The sequence below is a fragment of the Phlebotomus argentipes genome, unplaced genomic scaffold, assembly GCF_947086385.1.
Source record: "Phlebotomus argentipes unplaced genomic scaffold, Phlebotomus argentipes genome assembly contig_15, whole genome shotgun sequence".
In the NCBI taxonomy this organism is placed as follows: domain Eukaryota; kingdom Metazoa; phylum Arthropoda; class Insecta; order Diptera; family Psychodidae; genus Phlebotomus; species Phlebotomus argentipes.
Window position 1 is genome coordinate 12,983,234 of NW_026776181.1, and position 19,471 is coordinate 13,002,704.

At 40.7% G+C, this 19,471-nt stretch overlaps 3 protein-coding genes across 8 annotated transcripts; all 3 read left to right on the forward strand.

Moving 5' to 3' along the window:
* Positions 1–70: 70 nt before the first annotated feature.
* LOC132262647 (glyceraldehyde-3-phosphate dehydrogenase 2) lies at positions 71–2,098 on the forward strand. The gene is made up of 2 exons (XM_059761974.1): positions 71–178; positions 872–2,098. Exon 2 carries the CDS (start codon positions 882–884, stop codon positions 1,878–1,880), a length of 999 nt encoding a protein of 332 aa, XP_059617957.1. The 5' UTR covers positions 71–178; positions 872–881; the 3' UTR covers positions 1,881–2,098.
* Positions 2,099–2,236: 138 nt separating this feature from the next.
* On the forward strand, positions 2,237–3,762 carry LOC132262646 (outer mitochondrial transmembrane helix translocase). Its single transcript, XM_059761973.1, has 2 exons — positions 2,237–2,521; positions 2,589–3,762. Exons 1-2 carry the CDS (start codon positions 2,352–2,354, stop codon positions 3,532–3,534), a joined length of 1,116 nt encoding a protein of 371 aa, XP_059617956.1. The 5' UTR covers positions 2,237–2,351; the 3' UTR covers positions 3,535–3,762.
* A 442-nt stretch (positions 3,763–4,204) lies between these two features.
* Positions 4,205–19,209, forward strand: LOC132262934 (phosphatidylinositol 3,4,5-trisphosphate 3-phosphatase and dual-specificity protein phosphatase PTEN). 6 transcript variants are annotated; one of them, XM_059762429.1, is made up of 10 exons: positions 4,205–4,482; positions 5,491–5,870; positions 7,737–8,114; positions 8,181–8,353; positions 8,424–8,568; positions 10,976–11,163; positions 11,504–11,786; positions 11,929–12,041; positions 12,119–12,353; positions 15,822–19,209. In XM_059762429.1, exons 3-10 carry the CDS (start codon positions 8,009–8,011, stop codon positions 15,932–15,934), a joined length of 1,356 nt encoding a protein of 451 aa, XP_059618412.1. In that variant the 5' UTR covers positions 4,205–4,482; positions 5,491–5,870; positions 7,737–8,008; the 3' UTR covers positions 15,935–19,209. The 6 variants fall into 6 exon arrangements, with proteins under 6 accessions (XP_059618412.1, XP_059618413.1, XP_059618414.1 ...); XM_059762430.1 differs by having other exon boundaries at positions 5,579–5,870; XM_059762431.1 differs by having other exon boundaries at positions 4,205–4,452; positions 5,520–5,870.
* The last annotated feature ends 262 nt before the right edge of the window (positions 19,210–19,471 follow it).

Genomic DNA, 19,471 nt, shown 5'->3' on the forward strand with positions numbered 1-19,471 from the left:
CGAATATGCCTCTCAATCGACCTCAGCGCCACGGCATCCACGGGCGATGCAATTTTCTTTGGAGCCGCCATAATAAAGCTCCGAATGCCCTTGAAATCTTCCCATTCGTATTCAGGTTCTCATCAGATCCACACGAAGCTGTATTCTTGCGCTTTTCTGCACTCCTGAGACACTAAAAGTGAGTATACTGCCCTCAGAGATCTTCCTAAAACCTCGATTTCGCGCTGTGTGCTGAAACTTCTTGTTAAAATCGTGGATTTTTATGTGAAAATCGGTAGTGACGTGTGGATGCACTTTTCTTGTAGTAGCCGCCATTTACGCCCATTTCACCTTCGATTTGTCCTCCGGAGGGTTCTTGAAGTATCTCCCCTTTACTTGTATCGAATACAAGGTTCCTTGGGCTTCCCGGGGACGATGTATATCTCCGGAGTGCTAGATTTCATAACTTCCGCTCCCACTCTCATCATATTCCTTATTGATTTTACCCCTATTTCAGTCTCCTGCGTATTTGATCCACTCCGAGTGGTTCCTGTTATGCAATCACGGAAGTTGCGATCAGGATAATTCACTTTTGACCCATAAAACGAGACGCCGGATTTGACCTCCGGGCGACCTTCAGCTTGTTTGGAGCTTTCACGCCAAAGCCCGATTTGTAACCAAACGCCTCTGGCGGCGGAAAAGTTGTAGAAAATTCATGATAATACTTGTGATAATATGAATGTAGGTTTTTGCTGTCCGGCAATCGAGCCCCCAGAAACTGAAGAGAGACAACGTAACTCTCTGCCTTATCTTCCAAGTCGTTTAACCCCATTATCGTCTTGTTGGCGGAACAATTAAATACAACTGACAAAACTCCTAAATGTTCCTGCAGGTCAGTCAACATGTCTAAGATTGGAATCAACGGATTTGGCCGCATCGGTCGCCTGGTTCTCCGCGCTGCTGTGGAGAAGGGCGCCCAGGTTGTGGCTGTAAACGATCCCTTCATTGGCCTGGACTACATGGTGTACCTCTTCAAGTTCGACTCCACCCACGGACGCTTCAAGGGTACCGTGTCAGCCGAAGGAGGCAAGCTGGTCGTGAACGGCCAGCAGATCACTGTCTTCCAGGAGCGCGATCCGGCCACGATCAACTGGGCCAGCGCTGGCGCTGAATACGTGGTGGAGTCCACGGGTGTGTTCACGACCATCGAGAAGGCATCTGCCCACTTGCAGGGTGGCGCCAAGAAGGTCATTATCTCCGCGCCCAGCGCCGATGCCCCCATGTTCGTGGTGGGCGTCAATCTGGATGCGTACACGCCCGATCTGAAGGTGGTCTCGAATGCTTCGTGCACCACCAACTGCTTAGCTCCGCTGGCTAAGGTAGTCCACGATAACTTCGAGATCGTCGAGGGCCTGATGACCACCGTGCATGCCACCACGGCCACGCAGAAGACTGTGGATGGACCGTCCGGAAAGCTGTGGCGCGACGGACGCGGTGCCCAGCAGAACATCATCCCGGCCGCCACTGGAGCTGCCAAGGCTGTTGGCAAAGTCATCCCGGCGCTCAATGGGAAGCTGACGGGCATGGCTTTCCGTGTGCCGGTGGCCAACGTGTCGGTGGTGGATCTGACGGTGCGCCTGGGCAAGCCGGCCAGCTACGATGCCATCAAGGCTAAGGTGCGTGAGGCTGCAGAGGGACCGCTCAAGGGCGTGTTGGGCTACACTGAGGAAGAAGTGGTGTCCTCCGACTTCATCGGCGATTGCCAGTCTTCCATCTTCGACGCCAAGGCCGGCATCTCCCTGAACGACAACTTCGTGAAGCTCATCTCGTGGTATGACAACGAGTTTGGCTACTCCAACCGTGTCGTTGACCTCATCAAGTTCATGCAGTCAAAGGATTAGAAAGCGCCACTCTTCCCAACAACCGGTGCCAAGCATCACAATGGTTGATTCGTTCGCATAAGAAAAGAAGGAAAAAAAAACAATGTTATTTGGCCCTCAATGTAGAGCTAGTCAGCGGAAACACATCATTTTGGATGATTTTGTGTCATTTTTATTACACACAATTAATTGTAATAATCTCAGAAATTTGAGAATAAATTGTGAAATTCAAATTTCAATGCTAGACTTTGAATTTGAGGATTGTTCTGGAATTTTACGCTTTGAGCACTTCGATGATGAGGATGATGATATAATAAATGACGAAATTTGTGCAACAAAAATGTCGACAATTCCGCGAAGATTACCGCGTAGACATTGCGCATGAGAAGAAGTGACAGCATGCGCCGAGCTGTCAGTGTGCAAAAGTCAGGGAAACGCGTTTTCGCTCGTTTTGCGGAAAATCAGTGAAAACTCCATCTGCAGTGGACGGAAATGATGTCAGGACATGACTTGTCGCGGAATGAAGTGATCCAGCTTCTGCTGCGCGTGGGAATCGCGTCGCTGGTTACGTTTTTCTCTCTCAAATACCTTATGAATGCCCTGGATCCCACGAAGCAGAGCAAGAAGAAGGCCAAGAATCGGGCAGAGCACCAGCTTAAGAGGTATTTTCACCCCGAGTCTATTTATAGGGTCGCACGTTCCTTTCTGACTGTCTGGATTTCTTTGCAGGCTGAAGAACATGGAGGGAGTTTCCGTGGACCCGAGCTCATTCTCTGAGTATGAACTGGTCATTGCCAGTCACCTCATCATTCCGGAAGATATCACAGTGACGTGGAAGGATATCGCGGGTCTGGACACGGTGATACGCGAACTGAGGGAGAGTGTCGTTCTGCCCATTCACTATCGCAGCATGTTTCACAAGTCGCAACTCTATCAGGCGCCCAAAGGGGTGCTCCTGCACGGGCCACCGGGCTGCGGGAAGACCCTCATCGCCAAGGCGACGGCCAAGGAAGCTGGCATGCGATTCATCAATCTCGACGTGGCGATGCTGACGGACAAGTGGTACGGCGAGTCCCAAAAGCTGGCTTCTGCTGTCTTCACTCTGGCTGAAAAGCTGCAGCCATGTATTATCTTCATCGACGAGATTGAGTCTTTCCTGCGATCGCGCAACGTGAACGACCACGAAGCCACCGCGATGATGAAGACACAGTTCATGGCGCTCTGGGACGGCCTCAGCACAGAGACTGGCTCGATAGTTATCGTGATGGGGGCCACGAATCGCCCTCAAGATCTGGACAAAGCCATCCTGCGTCGAATGCCTGCGCAGTTCCATATTGGACTCCCATCAGAAGAGCAGCGCGGTCGGATTCTTCGCCTCATTCTCTCAACCGAAGCCATAACTGACGATGTTGACTTCCACCGGATGGCCAAGCTGACCACCGGCTTTTCCGGCAGTGATTTGCGAGAACTCTGCCGACATGCGTCCGTCTATCGCATCCGGGAGCTTATGGACGACTTCGACAGTGCGGGAGGAGTTGCTAGGGCCTCGTCAACTTCGCGTCCGCCTCCCGCCATCTCCATGGAGGATCTCCTCAACTCCTTCGCGAAGATGCGCGAGAATAAGCTGCACACGGGTCTCCTGTCGGCACTGGAGAGCCGCATTGATCTCGATTGAAGCGCCTGGTCAAGGGACAAATTAGCAAAAGGCTTAGGTGTTATATCACAGATATTCAACTAATTGCACATAAATTGTTTCCCTCAACAGGGAATTCACTTACAACCAAATGAAATGCGAGTTTATGAGTTTTCCCGCATATTAGAGATGACTTCTAGTGGTTCTAAATTATTTCACAGAGATTTTATCTTAAAAACGAAAAATAAATATGAAATGTGCTGAAAATAATCGAAGAATGTCAATTTAGAGAAAGAAATTCTTCTGTACATTTACACCTATGTGGTGTAGTTTCCACGGCATTTTCTGTTTTTCTCCATGCGGATGGAAACTGAAATTATAAAATTTTAACTCTTGAACTACGCTAGCGCCGTGGCAACATGCGGCATATATTTTTTTGTCATTGTCCCGAGGTTCTTTACCCCTCCCACTAGAGGCGCTAGCATAGATGGTGCTTTCTGGAGACCCCGTGGAGGTAATCCTCGCAACAGACACTCTATGGGACAAATCCACGGAGTTCAAAATATTTTCAGAATTTCAAGAAGAAAATTCTATTCAACAGCCGATGAAGTTACATTAGTTTTCAGAAAAACAGTGCTTCTGAGCAGAAAAATCCGGAAAAGCGTTTCAACACAGAAGAGTATCGTTGAAACACAAGGAAAATCATTTGTGGTTCGGAAAGCTCCGACCCTTCGTTGGAGATGTCTGCTGTAAGTCCGGGTGATCTTCCGCAGAGTGATGTTGAGGGGACTCATTGTGTGCTTCATTTAGTAGGGTATAGAGAGAAGGAAGATGAGTGAAATAAATCGGCGTGAAAAATCATAGTACAACTCGATTATGATTGTGATAGTAGCAATTAGTGTGTGATTAACAGTTGACAAGGTGGAAAAACGGATAGTGAAGGGTGTTTCGGTGGATGTAGTGTGTGCTATTTGGAAAAAATCATTGGATGTAAGGAAGAATAGCGAATAAAAAATTTCTTCCCCTCTCCCAGCACACATGGCGTCTCTCTCGCACCCACGCGCCACGTTATTTGTGCATCTCGCTTGCGCAAGAGTGAGTTCCTTATGTGAGAGCCACTCGAGGCGAGTCGAGGCAACGAGTCTCGCGAGTGCGACAGAGATAACTCCATACGGTCGTGCGTGAGAGCTTTTTCACTCTCCGCGATGTCGCGTTTTTTGGGGTGCGCGCGTGTGAGAGAGAGCAAAGAGTGTAAAAATGCGCTTTTCCCTCGAGAATTCTCCCCATTTTCACGCACTTGTCGGCGCTAAGGTTCTCTCTGAAGACATCCCAAGTGCCCCAGCGTGGCCCATGGGCCGTTTGGTGGGCAAAAGTGTGCGCAAAAATGCGTGAAAATGGGCCTCTCGAGAAAGTCGCCATTGATTCTGAGGTGTTCCGCAGATGCCTCTCTGGCGCTCTCTCGCCACGGAGTCCATTTGACATTTTGGCATCTCTCTCATTGACATTTTCTCAGGAGCTTCTATCCCCCTCTCACCCACCACTCGATGGGCTCATTGACGCGCGTGCGAGCGAGATGGCGCGCGAGACAAAGTGATGAAATGTGATTCAACCCTCCCCTCCCCGGTGTCATCCCCACACTCGCGCCGCCACTGGTGTTAGTATTGGATATAGAAAATCTTCCGGGATACTTTTTTAACCAGCCAAAGTATCGGCAGGCCCTGTCTCCCCTGGCAGATACATTCTTAGGCACTTTTAGCCGGAGTTTGTGGTGCAGATTTGTGGGTTTTTGAAATGGTAGTGGGTGAAAAATCAGAGAAAAGATATCGATGTAACCTTCGGTGTGTGTTGGTGGTAAAGTTACATGCGAGAGAGTAAAGAGAAAGAGAGAGAGAGAGAGCGTCATGGAGAGTAACCCTTGAGAGTCCCTAAAATTATTCACTTACATCCAGTGATTTTTCCTTTCACTCACTCATCTCGCCCTCTGCGGCTACCCCGCAGAAGGAAATTCCTCTTTTTCCCTGGAAAAGCACTCGAGACGGACACTCTCGTGAAAACTGATAAAATTTAACTTTCCGTGACTGAACAGGGCAGAATTGAACAGAGTGCCGAAGCAATGGAGGAACTGTGAGGAGGAAGTTGTGAAAATTTGTGGAAAATAGCCAGTAAAGGCTGTGGACCTGGTGGTGGCAAATTGAGAAGGGGTCCGGCGGAGCCTTTCTTTACTTCCGGCGCGGAACAGTGGATTTTTACATCGGGATTCCATCGTCGCAAGGATGCCGCACAAATGTCTCGAAATGGACCACCCGGAATTCATATCGATCCATCCAAATTGACCAAGAACGTGTGGAAATTCCATGGAAAATCGCCGCAAATAGTGTGTAAGTATCCTCACATTAGTTTATCAGATGGTGGGATCCCTGTGGATAGATAGGCACCTCAAAGGAGGCACTCGGTGAAAATTTTCCTTGCAGTATCGCCTGATCCTTTGGATAAAAAAATTCCTTTGTTCCCACGGGCGAGAGAGAGAGCACATCTCACTCACACATACGCAGCGCTAGCGGAGTGCATCTCTCGCCAGACCAGACGAAATACCATCAGTTGGTCGAGAGAGGGAGAGAGAGAGCATGGGCAAAGGAGGAAAAAGTGATCCGTCAAAGTGACAGAGAGGGCGAGAGAGCACGAGAGCGACTGCACGTAGCCGGAAAGTGGGAGAGAAGAAGCGTGAGAGAAAAAGGCTTGTAAAAGGGCTGCGCCGGTAGCGCGCTCTCTCGCTCTCGCCCCTCGACGGCGCCGCTCAACGTCTCTCGCTCATCCCCACGGTGGGGCGCCTCTTCGATCTCGCTCACCTTGCCGGCAGCCCGACAAAGTATGAGCAAAGAAATACATAATTTGCTACCCTAATTAAAAGACAGCCAAGATCGGGGCCAAGATACAAAATGGGAGATTACAAAAGTGTGGAGTGTGGTGCTCAAAATTGTAGCTAATTGTCTTTCGTACATCAAAAATGGGAGCTTTGGATGTGGGAAATAACTGGAGAATGAGAAGGATAAATCACAGTTGTGCCGGAAGGAAAAAAGGAAAGAACAAACGATAACTTGGAGAGCTTTTAATGGATGTAAAATTAGAAGATTTCCGGCTTTTTTTAGAGCCCGGCCTCGAGAGCAATTGGAAGAGTTTTTCCAGTATTTTCGACTCTCTCGCTCTCAGTGGGTACATTACAAGTCCTTTGTCCTTTTCCTCTCTGCCCTGACCGCCGCTCCGAGCCCTCTATCCGGGAGATGGAGCATTTTTAATTGGCCCGTTTCTCCCTTTCGCTCTCTCCCACTCTCAGGAGTGTTCCAGGAAGAAGGGCCTCAACAAAGGGAGAGTGCGTCGCAAGTGAGAGAAGGGAGAAGAAGAGATAAATCACCCCAAAGAAAGGGTCTCATTTCTCGTCTCATCGTCATCCTCGGGCAGATAAGGAATCTCAGGTGATTGTGATGATGAGAGGGAGAGGCTCCTTTTTGACCTTGAAAGTCTATCACAGGTGAATTTCTCGTAAATCCTCTCATTGGAAACAATGCAATGTGGTTTCTCTCTCACTTCGTGTGTTCTCCTTCTCTTCCCTTTTTGTTGGCTGAGAAAGTGAGAGAATTCACAGAGGGAGAGTGCGAGAGTAAAAAGGGAAATGCAAAGAGAGATAGAGAGAGGGAGAGACCTTTGTCAGTGTATGTTTACACAGTAAATTCCCCAAAACATATCCTTCAGAAAGGATAAAGTTCTTTCTTGGCACTTTAAGTTTACTCCTGCTGTTCTCTCACATCCTGGCACCGTCTCTCGCTTGAACTTTAAAGCTCTCTCCTCACGCCATCAAACGAGAGTGAGAGTTTTCTTTCTCGGTGGGTGTCCTTTTTTCCTAGTTTTTTTCGACAAAATTTATTGCTTTCTATTGTGTATTTTTGGTATATGTTCAATGAGCAAGGGTGGTGGGATTTTTGCCCTCATTTTCCCCTCTGCTGTGGAAAAACTCTGTACAAAGAAGAGACAGAGAGATTCCAACTTCTTTGTCCACCCCGGGAAAAGAGAGGAGGCCAAAATTTTCGGGATACCAGGAATTGAGTGGAAAAAAGAGTCCCTTTTTCCACTCAATCTGACTTCAACCGGAGAATTTTCCATGATTTTTCTTTGTGTTGCCCATGTGATGGAATTTTCAATAAAGCCCCACATTTCACCCGTTTTTTTCTTGTTCTTCTTCTCTCCAACAGGCCATAGAAAATATTAATTGCCAGAGAAGGAAAACCAGAATTGCTCGAAGGACCGTGGAGGAATTTCCGTCTGCCAGAATTTGCTGGGGAATTGAGTGCAAGGAGTGAAAGATTGGAAGGACACTTGAGAGCCTTCTCTGAACCACTAGAAGAGGAAGAAGTGTGAAGGGAACTGGAAAATCCTCCGTCAATAAGCAAGTCGAATCTTTCAATTTTCATTACAAGTCACAGAGGAGAGAAGGGCAAAAAGTTGGTGAAGAGGAAGGAGCAAAATGGCAAATACGATATCCAATATGAAAATGACAAACCCAATTAAGGGGCTTGTCAGCAAAAGGAAGAAGAGATACACCGAGGATGGATACAATTTGGATTTGTCATGTAATTTTACTATAATTCTCACACTTTTCAATGGAAAATAATGCGAATGTTTCATATTGATTGCAGATATTGAGCAAAATCTAATTGCGATGGCGTTTCCAGCTGAGAAACTCGTTGAGGCTGTCTATAGGAATAATATTGATGATGTCCTGCGATTGTTTGAGTCGAAACACGGAGGATTCTACAAGATCTACAATCTATGTTCCGAGCGAACATACGACTATAGTAAATTTCAACATGTAAGTGAAGATGACGAGAATGCCTTTCTCTGTGACAAATTGCCTAATTGTTCATTGATTTCTTGTGCAGAGAGTTGCATCGTATCCATTCAATGATCACAATCCACCAACAATTCAATTGATTCAAGCATTCTGTGATGATGTCCAAAAGTTTCTGAGTGCAGATCCCAACAATGTTGTGGCTGTTCACTGTAAAGCTGGCAAAGGACGAACTGGTGAGTGTGTCATTCTTTGATAAAGCATTTTATCAAATACTTTCTGATTAACTCGACGATGCAATAGATTAGAGAGAATTGATTCTCAGAAATGCTAAATAAAATAATGTAATGATGTATCAAGGAAATTTCAATTGAAAAGAAAAAGAGAATCAACTGTCGTGTGATAAGAGAAATTAATAAAAATTTTCCATAGCAAGGGTTAAATGATTGCGGATGTTTCTAATTATAAAATTTCCAAGTGCGATTTCTTTCGCAATTTCCTCAGTTGTTGTTGCCTGGCAATTCCTCCTTCGGTGTGTGGCTTCGTTCCACAATAAAAATTAACCTCTTGAATAAAATTTAATTCTTATCACGACACTTTCTCTCTTATCAAGTGAAGAGTGAAAGAAGGCGCAAAAAATGTGAAATATTGCTTTCTGATAGGTGTGACACAGAAAAACTTCACAATTATCAGAAGATTAGTTAGATTATTTACTTTATCGTTCATCTCACAATCATATTTTTGCCTTCTTTCACCTCCAACACTGATTATGTATTACGCATAGAACTGGAAGAATGCGGAGGAGAAGTGTGTGCTGTGCTGTGTATGTGATGTTAGAATGTTGATGAGAGATGTTATATCAAAATGTGGATCTTTTCTATTTTTGACCAATTCTTTTTCTCTCTCGCAAAGTCATTCGGAACATGCGCACAAGAAGCCTTACACATTATGGCCAATTTTGCAGTATTTCCATGTGCGCTGCTTGCCCTCGTCAAGTTTAAATTGGCATGATTTTTTGCATCCAAATTGTCCAATTAGAGATTTTTTTTCTCACACATGATGGATGGATTAGCCAGTCCACATCCAATCACATGTGTTTTGTGAATTGCAGTGTGTAAAAAGAAAAGACGAAGAGACGGTGCGAGTCGAAAAATATAAGGTGGAAATTTTCCTATTGATTCTCTCCTCACTTGGTCAAAATGTGTGTCTGGGAGTGTGTGTTTAATGTTTGGAACAAATTTGTTCTCAATCAAGGCCATCATTTATCATGTCTCTTTTTGCATACAAACTCTCGGTTAGCCGAGAAAAGACACTTCTTTTTTAAACATCTTTTTGTCATAGAGGAAGAGCGATAAAATGTCAACGACAATATTCTATATGGGAGGCACGGCAGACAACAAAAAGAGTCGAGAGACATAAGCGAATAAGGCGATATGGACAGAGGGAGAAATCTCATGTGGGAAAATTCAATAGCATTGGGGAAATTTTTATCTAATGTGTGAAAATAAATATTGAGTTTAGTAGGTATGTCGTTTTTCCTTCTTTCTTTTTGAAGCAAAAAAAAAGAGAGAAGAAGAAGATTGTCTCTTGTCACAATTGAATATCACTCAATGCTCTGCATTGACGCTTGCCTCTGTAAATGTGTGTTCTCGATGGCGTCTGAGCGGCTCGAACAAATTTTTACACCGGGGGGAAATTTCATTGATTTGAGTTGGGAGATTACAAAATGAATTATTACACCCGTGCCCACATATATAGCATTTTTTATCGTGAAAAGGTCTGATAATGGGGAGCTGGTTGCTTTGGACGCAAAGGCGTCCAAAGGGGGGCAAGTAGATAACGAAAAGAGATAGAGTATGAGACATACAACAATCTACCACGCGACTTAATACAATGATGACTCTTTTGATATAATTCTTTTTGTTGCCGTATGTACACAATTTCGCACACTCCAATCTCAAGTGCTGCATGTCCTATCTTCATGTTAGATTGCTGAGTATCACGATGAAAGTGATATTGAGGTGAAAGGGTGTCTTTTATCGTGCAATCGAGCTCATGGAATGTTTCATTTTCTGATATCGCTGTGATTGAAGAGTAATTAAAGTAAATCATCGGTAGGACATCTCTCTAAATAGATGAGCACTTGTTATAAGATTATATGTACATGTATATCTAAGGGGAAAAATTGAAAGTGAGGTCAAATTACCGTTGATGCTTAGTCGGAAAGGCTGTGGTTTTCGTGGGAAAATAGCAAATCTAAGGAAATTGCACATTAAGATCTATAGGCAGAATTTCATGATACTTTATAATGGACTGTGCGACATTATTCTATTTGATTTGCCACTTTTGTATATATATACACTAGTGGTTGGCGGTCTGTGTGTGAAATCCACGATGAGAAATTGTTGCTATGTCTCCGATTAAATGGGGAGTTGATGACAAAAGGTTGGTCGCGCGCGCGGGAGGGAAAAGGTGGTGGAAAGAAGCGCAATTTTTAATTAATTAATAATCAAAATGAAGCGAGAGAGTGAAAATTGTTTAATGAGTAAATTAAGTATTCAACTGACTCATGCGAACAGCTTTTTTTCTGCTGTGATGACCAATTTCTGTGCAAATCAATTTGATGGTCTGTCTTATTTGCAGGTACAATGATCTGCTGCTACTTGCTCCACGTGAGGAGATTCAATTCAGCTGCGGAGGCACTTAGTTACTATGGACAGAGACGGACCCATGACGAAAAGGGAGTCACGATACCGTCACAGCGACGATATGTTGAATATTATTCACGTCTACTGAAGTCGGGTCGACCTTATAGTGAAGTAAAGCTGTTGGTGAGTGTGAATCCCAATAGTCAATATTATTATTTATTCTTAAAGGAATTTCCAATCTCATGAAAATCACATTGCATGACCATGAGATGTAAAAAAAAATTCAATATATTTCTAATCACAAAATGTCAATTTACTCTGCAACTTTTTTTCTCCTATATTCTCTCTGAACATTTTCATTTCTGCACTTAATGAGCTGAATAGCAAATGAATGGGAACTCATTCCCATTCATTTGTGTGACGGCTGACAACAGATGAATATTAAATTTCAAAATAAATAAAATCGATATGTCGGTCTGGGAGAACAGCTGACCAATGGTGAAATTAATTGATCTCTTTGCAGATTTGTGAGTTAAAATTATCACCACCGCCATTACTTAATAGCCATCAGGGGAGCCTGTATTTTAGTATATCGGATGGGAAGGGCAGGAAGCTGCATCGGGACAGCGTCTCGGATGTGAAACGATCGCAAGGGAATGGTGATGGACAAATTGTGATCAAGCTGGATCGCTGCATTCCCCTGTCTGGTGATATTCAGGTTGAGTTCTACAACAAAGGCGTGATCAAGAAGGAGAAACTGTTTCATTTCTGGTTCAACACGTATTTCGTCAATGAAGAGACGGAAGGTAAGATGATTCTTTACTCAATTGCGTGTTTTATTTTAATTATTAATTTGGCAAAATCCAATGGAAGTTTGGCTTTAGCCAAAATGTCATACAACTTTCATCTCCTTCTATTTTTATTTATTAGCTCCTCGTCTCGTTTCAGGAAATATTCCAGCGGAGGGAGATTCCTCTAAATTAGTCTTTCGATTAACGAAATTTGAATTAGATGACGCTCACAAAGATAAACAACATAAAACATTTTCACCTGATTTTGAGGTAAGAGAAGCACATAAATTTTGAAGAGGGACACAAAGAGAAGAAAGGAGTCTAATGTTTCTGCGTTGTTTGTGCAGGTACAAGTAATTTTACAACGGATACCTTCCGATTCTTATGATGCCCGTGGCACAAGTCACCATCACAACAATCATTCGAGCAACAATCTCCACCATGTGAACCATCGGAATTCGCAGAATAACACAGCACCATCTGTGGCGACGCTCAACTCCCATCCAGGTGCACACACACCGTCCGAAAGTTCTGAGGCATCATGCACAGATTCGTCCACGGAGGAGGATGGCTGGGAATCTGGTGAGTTATCGACACCAACAACAGCAGCAACTGCAAATGCATCCAGTAGTTTGTTCAATTACACCTCATCACATTTCCTTTCTGAATTCGTATCAAATGTTGTGTTGGCCAATGACTCCAGCCTTGTTTTTGCCCTGTCCGTCTGTGGTGATGAGGAGTCGCGGGTGGAGGACGGCGGACGGGAGACGCCAGAGGGTGAGGTGACGGAGACAAAGAGGCCTTTTGTGCGTCGCAAGGATCGACGACGCAGGCGGCGTTCGCGCTCGAAGACGCCCCAGCAGCAGTTCAAGGTGAAGACGGCAAATGTGAAGATTGTGGCGGGCTCGCCAGGCAGCACGGCTCACCAGAGTCGCAGTCAGAAGTTGCGCTGGCTGTCCAATATGCGAAGTGATCCGGACTTTCGGGAGACACTGGCCAAGAGTGTGGTGTTCAGGCCGCCGCACGCCAGCGAAAGTCTGGACTCCACGGACTTCTACTCGTCGCTGTGCGACAAACAGCTGAGCGTGGGATCGCCGTGTAAGAGTGCCAGCGATCTTACGACAGCCCACCAGACGAACGGTCGCGAGGAGTGTCGCCGATTGGTGGCCAAACCTCTCGAATCTCATTCAATTGGCTTCAATGTAACACCGCCGTCGCCGCCACCCTCGCCTGCGCCTCTACCCTCCACCTCCGCCGCCGCCACTGCTCCCGATCCCGTCACCACGGACGATGGTGTGGATGATAAGATTCCGAGTCGCAATCGGGCTCCGTTTACGTTTCGTGAACTGCGCCAGGAGCTGCAGTACGTTATAAAGCACAGCGCGTCGAGTAAAGGCGCTGCTGGCGGTAGTCGAAAGTCCCCGGAAAAAGGGACGACGACGACGACGACGACAAAGAAGAAGAAGAGATGGGGAAAAACCTAGGAATCTTTAAATATGAGTAAATATACAAATGAAAAGATGTTGACGATGAAATGATGATTTTGCAGTGGCAAAAGGAATTGGATTCTATGTGCTGATTTCTATATCTTTCTGCTATTGTTATTTTGTTTAGTTCTCTATTTTGCAATCTTAAATCAACTCATACCAACTCATCAAATTAGATTTAGTGTGTAGAAAATACTTTTCACAATTTTTTCCGTTGATATCTCTTGAGTTTGTCTCTTCACATTGAAAATCGAAGGCTAAGGATTTGCGTGGTGCTTTTTGATTTATGGATAAGCAAAAATTTCCACGAAAATCCTGAGTCTAAAATTACTTTTGCGTTTTCTTTCTCTATATTTTTTTTTAACATCAATAACTATAGTAATATGGCTTTAGGCGGTATATTGAATGTAATTCGAATTGATGGATTTTGTTGTCACGTACAATTTCGTGGTTAAATTGAAAATGACTTTTTTTCATCTGTAGACAATAAACACCAGACGATGGTGGAGATAAACAATCGTCAGATGAGTGTTTTATCTCCTCACAGCGAGGGAGTTTTCCAGGCGACCTAAGAGATTTTCCACTCTTTCCTCACAATTTTTCATTTTATTTCTTGATTTACAAACTCAAATATTCCCAGATTTATACAATTGTGTATATAATTTTCAATTATTTATCCCACTTTACTTTATTTCTTAATTTTTATTTCCTCTCTTTCCGAGTGGAATATCCGTTGGGAGAGACAAAGGTATTTTTGGTGTAGTGTTTGTAGACAAATGGATGGGCAACTTGAGGTAGATAAAATCTGATGAATTCATTCATTGATGTGTATTCCGTTTTTTGGGGGGAAAGAACACAGGAGATTGTTGTTAAAACTATAACTAGAAATTATGTAAATTAAATGTCTCTTTGAAGTGAACCACAACCAAGATATAAAAGAAGATGTAGAAAACAATTTTAACTGTTTCTTGTGTATATGGCTGTGAATATTAGAGGATGAAATTTAAACAACAAAGATAGGTGAAATCTAAAGTGAAATACTTTACAATGGGGAAAATGACTATTTTCTTCATATAATGAATTTACTTTGCTCTTCGATGGAGGAATTTCATCGTGGATTGACGAACAATTTCAAATATAAATTTTGAACAAAAACCTGTACATTTAGGATATGCAAAAACCTGTTCACTAAAATTGTATGCACGTAGAAGAGAAAAAGTTACACTGATTGAAATTCAGAGAGAAAACGTTGTTCCTTCATCTGCGTGATTTTCTTGTGTGAATTGAAATTGACATAATAGAGCTTCTAATTTGGTAGGACAAAGATGAATCTAAACGAAGGAATGTTTCACTAGAGAACCCTACAGGCATTGTGAACCGAGAGGAGATGTTAATGTTTCATGCTTTACTGGTGTAATGTACAATTGATATAAATTAGCATTTAGGTGATGAAGAAATCTCTCTCTGGTTTTTTTTGTAAGTGTAAATTTGTAAATGATAGAAAAATTTTGTGGACTGCGAGAGAAGAAAATCAATCTGTATAGAAACGCACAAGGTTCATAAACAAGAGGTGACATTCGACGCGAATGGACAAACTTGATGAAAGAGAAATTAACTCTATCTTTAAATCCAATTTCTTTTGCCAAGAAAGAAGAAATCATAGTATGAAATAGGAATAAAATTTGCCGAGCTTATCAACATTGCAAACAAGGATTGAAAGAGGAAAAATGATGAGTAGAATTTTATGCTAGAGTAGCAGAAAGTATTTTATTTTTTTCTCTGTAAAGGTGTGTAATTTGATGATGAGAGAGGTTGAGTTGGCAGGAAAACAAGGTTATATAGAAGAGAAATGGAAGAAACTCAAGATTTAGTGATAAAGAAATTGGACGAAGTAATTTCTGTGAAAATTATGTCAAGAAAATTTGGCGCTTTGAATCATCTCATCAAATCAACACTGCGATCAACACTACTTGTCTGATCATTTGAATGCTTTTGTTGGAGGCTTGGTAGTTGTTTTATCGAACTAATCTTCACGATCACTGATCATAAGTAGGAGTTTGCCAGGAGATTCGAAAGGATTTCGATATGGCGAACTTTTACACAATATTTTACCCATTAACCATTCATCTTTTACAGCCACACCACACTTTTCATTGTATATATTTTTATTATTAGTTGTTGTTTTTAAACTAACGTATTTTCTCACCCGCATTGTTTCATAGATTTAAGAAGATATCATCTCACAATAGATAGACTGTAATCATAAAATATTAACATTTCTCTAACATTTATCATTGACATTCTTTTTCCTTTTTTATTGTCTTTCATGCTGCTTCTCTCTGCTGCTGTTTGTGTGCGCCGAAATGTTTCTCTATAAAAATATGAAACAAAAATATGATTATGTTCAATATTTGTTGTTGGACAACCAAATATTTACCAACACTAAATGTCCCATTTTGGTTAAATTCCGCCACAATTCCGTGTGCAAATCCTTATGAATCCATCTTCACAATAATAATAATAATAATATGAACATACGTAATTTTAATTGTCCTGGATTCAGTGGGATCCACGCCACAGAGTCCTATTGGACGCTATAGACTCCTTTCTGAGTCCGATGTCAGTGGAGGTGGTGTCTATTCGCAGGATTCTCACAATAATCTAGTCCAGGCTTAACAAGTTACACAAGAGATAGTTTTACATGTGACGCAAGATATAAAGAAACGTAGTGACAGAAAAGAATGCCAGGAAATATTTCCTTAATCTTTTCCTTTTTGATAATCGCGAACAAAGGATTTTAGATATACATATGAAGTATATAGTAGCAACAAATCTCAAAAAAATAGAAGACAATTTCTCTATCTTTCTTTCTAATATATAATTTTTATACTTTAGTCGGGAGATTAGATAACACATTTTTTTTCTAATAATTCTCTATGAATATTTATTAAATAGAAATCCCTGTATTTTTATAAGCAAACGACCACTATTAATTTTACTGACCCTTTTATCAAATACCCTTTTTCACTGTGACCATTTATTGTGACATTTTTGCAGGCGAGTCAACGTATTTGTGACCCACAATAAACATCACAAAGAAAATTTGAGAAAATGAAAAGAAGAAACATTGAGAAAATCAGTAAACACAAACACACACACACACTCAAAAAGTCAATTAGATTTTTAAGTATAACAAGAAGAATGCATAGATTTAGCAATTTACCGAAAGGTATTTTTTCTAAGAGAAGACAAATTAGGAAAACAGTGCAAAACAAAGCTTAAAACACGCTCGATGAGTCTTCAAACTGTGTTGAAGGCAATGTGAAACAGTGTGAAACACTGCATCATAAAGTATAGCGACATGCACCTGAACACCAAGCGACGATCCAACGTGAGTTTCTGCCCGTAACTCGCCTCACAGTGAATGCAAAACGAAAAAAAAGAATAAAACTAAATTATTTTTTATTTAGAAATGATAGTGCTTAGACGAGAAAATGTAATTAATTCAGATAATCTGTCTTGTGCAAGTCACAAAAAGTCTAACAAAATCTCTTTTTACGTTAAAGAAAAAGAAACATATTTGATATGTTGAGTATAAATGTCTGTAAAATATTTAGGTGAAAGCAAGAAAAAAAATATGAATATAAAAAATTAGTATGAGAGAAATGAAAAGAAATATTTTTTAAAAATTATTTTTAGGCATTTTCAAATTTTTCAAAAAATTGAATGTAACCCGGATGGGGAGTGGATTTTCATCATGGCGAAGTGTTGATATCTTGACTCCCTGCAAGTTTTTTTCTTTCATAAGATAGATATAACTATTTTTTATATGAAAATTTGTTCGAGAGATTGAATGGCAAATTGAGAGATAACTCAAACAACTCACATCCATCACATTCACAAATTGGTTTCATCTTCTCCTTCCCAGAGGCCATCATTTTTTTCAGTTTTTGTTCACTTTGCCGTAACCCTGGATGAATATTTTTAACACTCACGACTGTTCTTAACCAACAATTTATGGGTGAAAGGTGTCATTGCGGTGTTTGACTTCAATTATGGTTTGCTTCTTGAATGAAAAGATGTCATGAGGTTTGGTGTCATAATTGAGGTCATACATTTCTTGGTTTTGCTATTCAGAATAAAGCATACTTTGGAACATTAAATTTATATATATTGAGAAAATCTATCCGTAATGACACAACAATCTATTCACACTTGCTTCATCATCACTCATGAGTTTATTTTTTTTTACTATCATGCACAGAATTTTCTCGTGGGGGTGAAGGATGAAAAATTTGTGCAGTGTAAAAAGTGTAATTAACATCTTATAATTTTAACTTCATTGGTCTGTGGATGGTGAATTGTTTTCCATGTAAAAAAAAGAAAATCACACCTTTTCGTAATTTTAATGATATAATATCAAAATTTCTGCATTCAGGAACATGAGATAGGAATATTAATCAAAATTGTGTTGTTGCTTTTATTCGATTTAACTAATTTATATGAAATGAAAGGAATAAAAAATCTTTTTGATATGAAGAAAATAGAGGAGATATGAAATGGATATTTAAGGACGCATCGAGAAAGAAAAGATATAGGGAAATGTGGATGAAAAAGAAATTTTTGCGTAATATTTGTGTTCGTTTTTCACCCACCAAATTTGTACTTTTTTGTTTATTGTATTTTTGTTTTATTTGAAATTTGTCTCTGTGAAAAGGTGAAAACAAAATTATATTTTTGTTTTTTTTTTAATGTGGTTCCGTCAGTCATGCTTTAGAGCTTTTTTCAGCTGTCAAACTATTTTGATGTGAGAAAACAATTAACAGTGCAAGAAAGAAAGAAAGAGAAACAAGTGGATTATGAGGCTAAAAGAGGAGAACAAGGTATAGATAGCGGGAGAAAATATTTTTGCAATACCCTCAGTTTTTTTTTGTAAAAAAGAAGAAGAGCAAGTGCGTAGTGTAGCGAGAGAGGGAGAAAGATAAGTAATAGAAGAGGAGAACAAGTAATCACATTCATTTCCTTCCAACTCTCCATCGAAAAGGTGCAAAGGAGTAACACAAGATAAAAATAAAAAATGATGACGTAAGATTAAAAATAAACTAAAGTGGATGAAATTTTGCTTTTAAATACATAGTTATCAATAAATGTTCAATGTTTTATCAGCCTGTATTAATAAAAATGAAATAGAGAAGAAAAATAGTGGGCAAGAATCTATTAATGAAGAAGAGAATGTGTTTTGAAGAGATTCAAAACTGAGAGAGAAAAACAAAAACACCGAGAAGAATTATTCGTAATTGAAATATAAAAGTCAATGGTACAGAAAAATATAAATTATCCCAGTTTTTGTAGGATGTGACACAGAGAAAATATTGGAAAAAATATCATTTGAATGAAATCAATGGTGAAACATAGAAATAGATGGAAAAAATCAATATAAATATAGATAGACATTTGTTCATTGTAGATTTCATTGTAAATAAAATGGGAGGTTTTCTGCAGAAGAGAAAAAGAAATAGCGATGAGGAGAAATATGAAAAAGAAATTTAGAAAAAAAAGTACTCAGCTAAGATCACATCGAATCTGAAGTTTCTGCTGTTAGAAATGTGTGAATTCACCATCGAAATGGTCTTTCGAAATTGCAGCAGCCAATCGAGAGACCTCTTCAGATAAATTCTTGCATTTGCGATATGGTTTTTGTCACCAATTTTTTTTTCTACCTGCAATGCATAACAATAATTAATTTCAGCAAAATGATTGGTTATTGGACAAGAATATGGAAAGAATGAACGTCGGACATTTAAGAAATAGGCATGAATAAATAAAATAGTAGGAAGAATGATTTAAAAATTTGTGTGATTGTTGAAATGGAGGAGAATAATGAAACAAGAAATATTACGAATGTAATCTTAAGAAAACAAAAAAAAATACTTTTCATAAATAAATAGGAAGATGAAAGAAGGAATATAAAACCACAAACATTTGTAATAGTAGAAAGAAATAATTACTAAAACAAAAGAGAGAAGAGAAACAAGAATTAAATGATGATAGTTTTACAGAACACAATTAAAAGAGAAAGGAGAAAATAAGATGAAAAAATATTGAGAGAATAAGAGGAAAAAATAATTTTAATTACCTTGAGAGTACAAATCAACTGAAAATGAGTTATTTGATCTCGCACTTTTTTTTACATATATACTAATTCATTGTAGT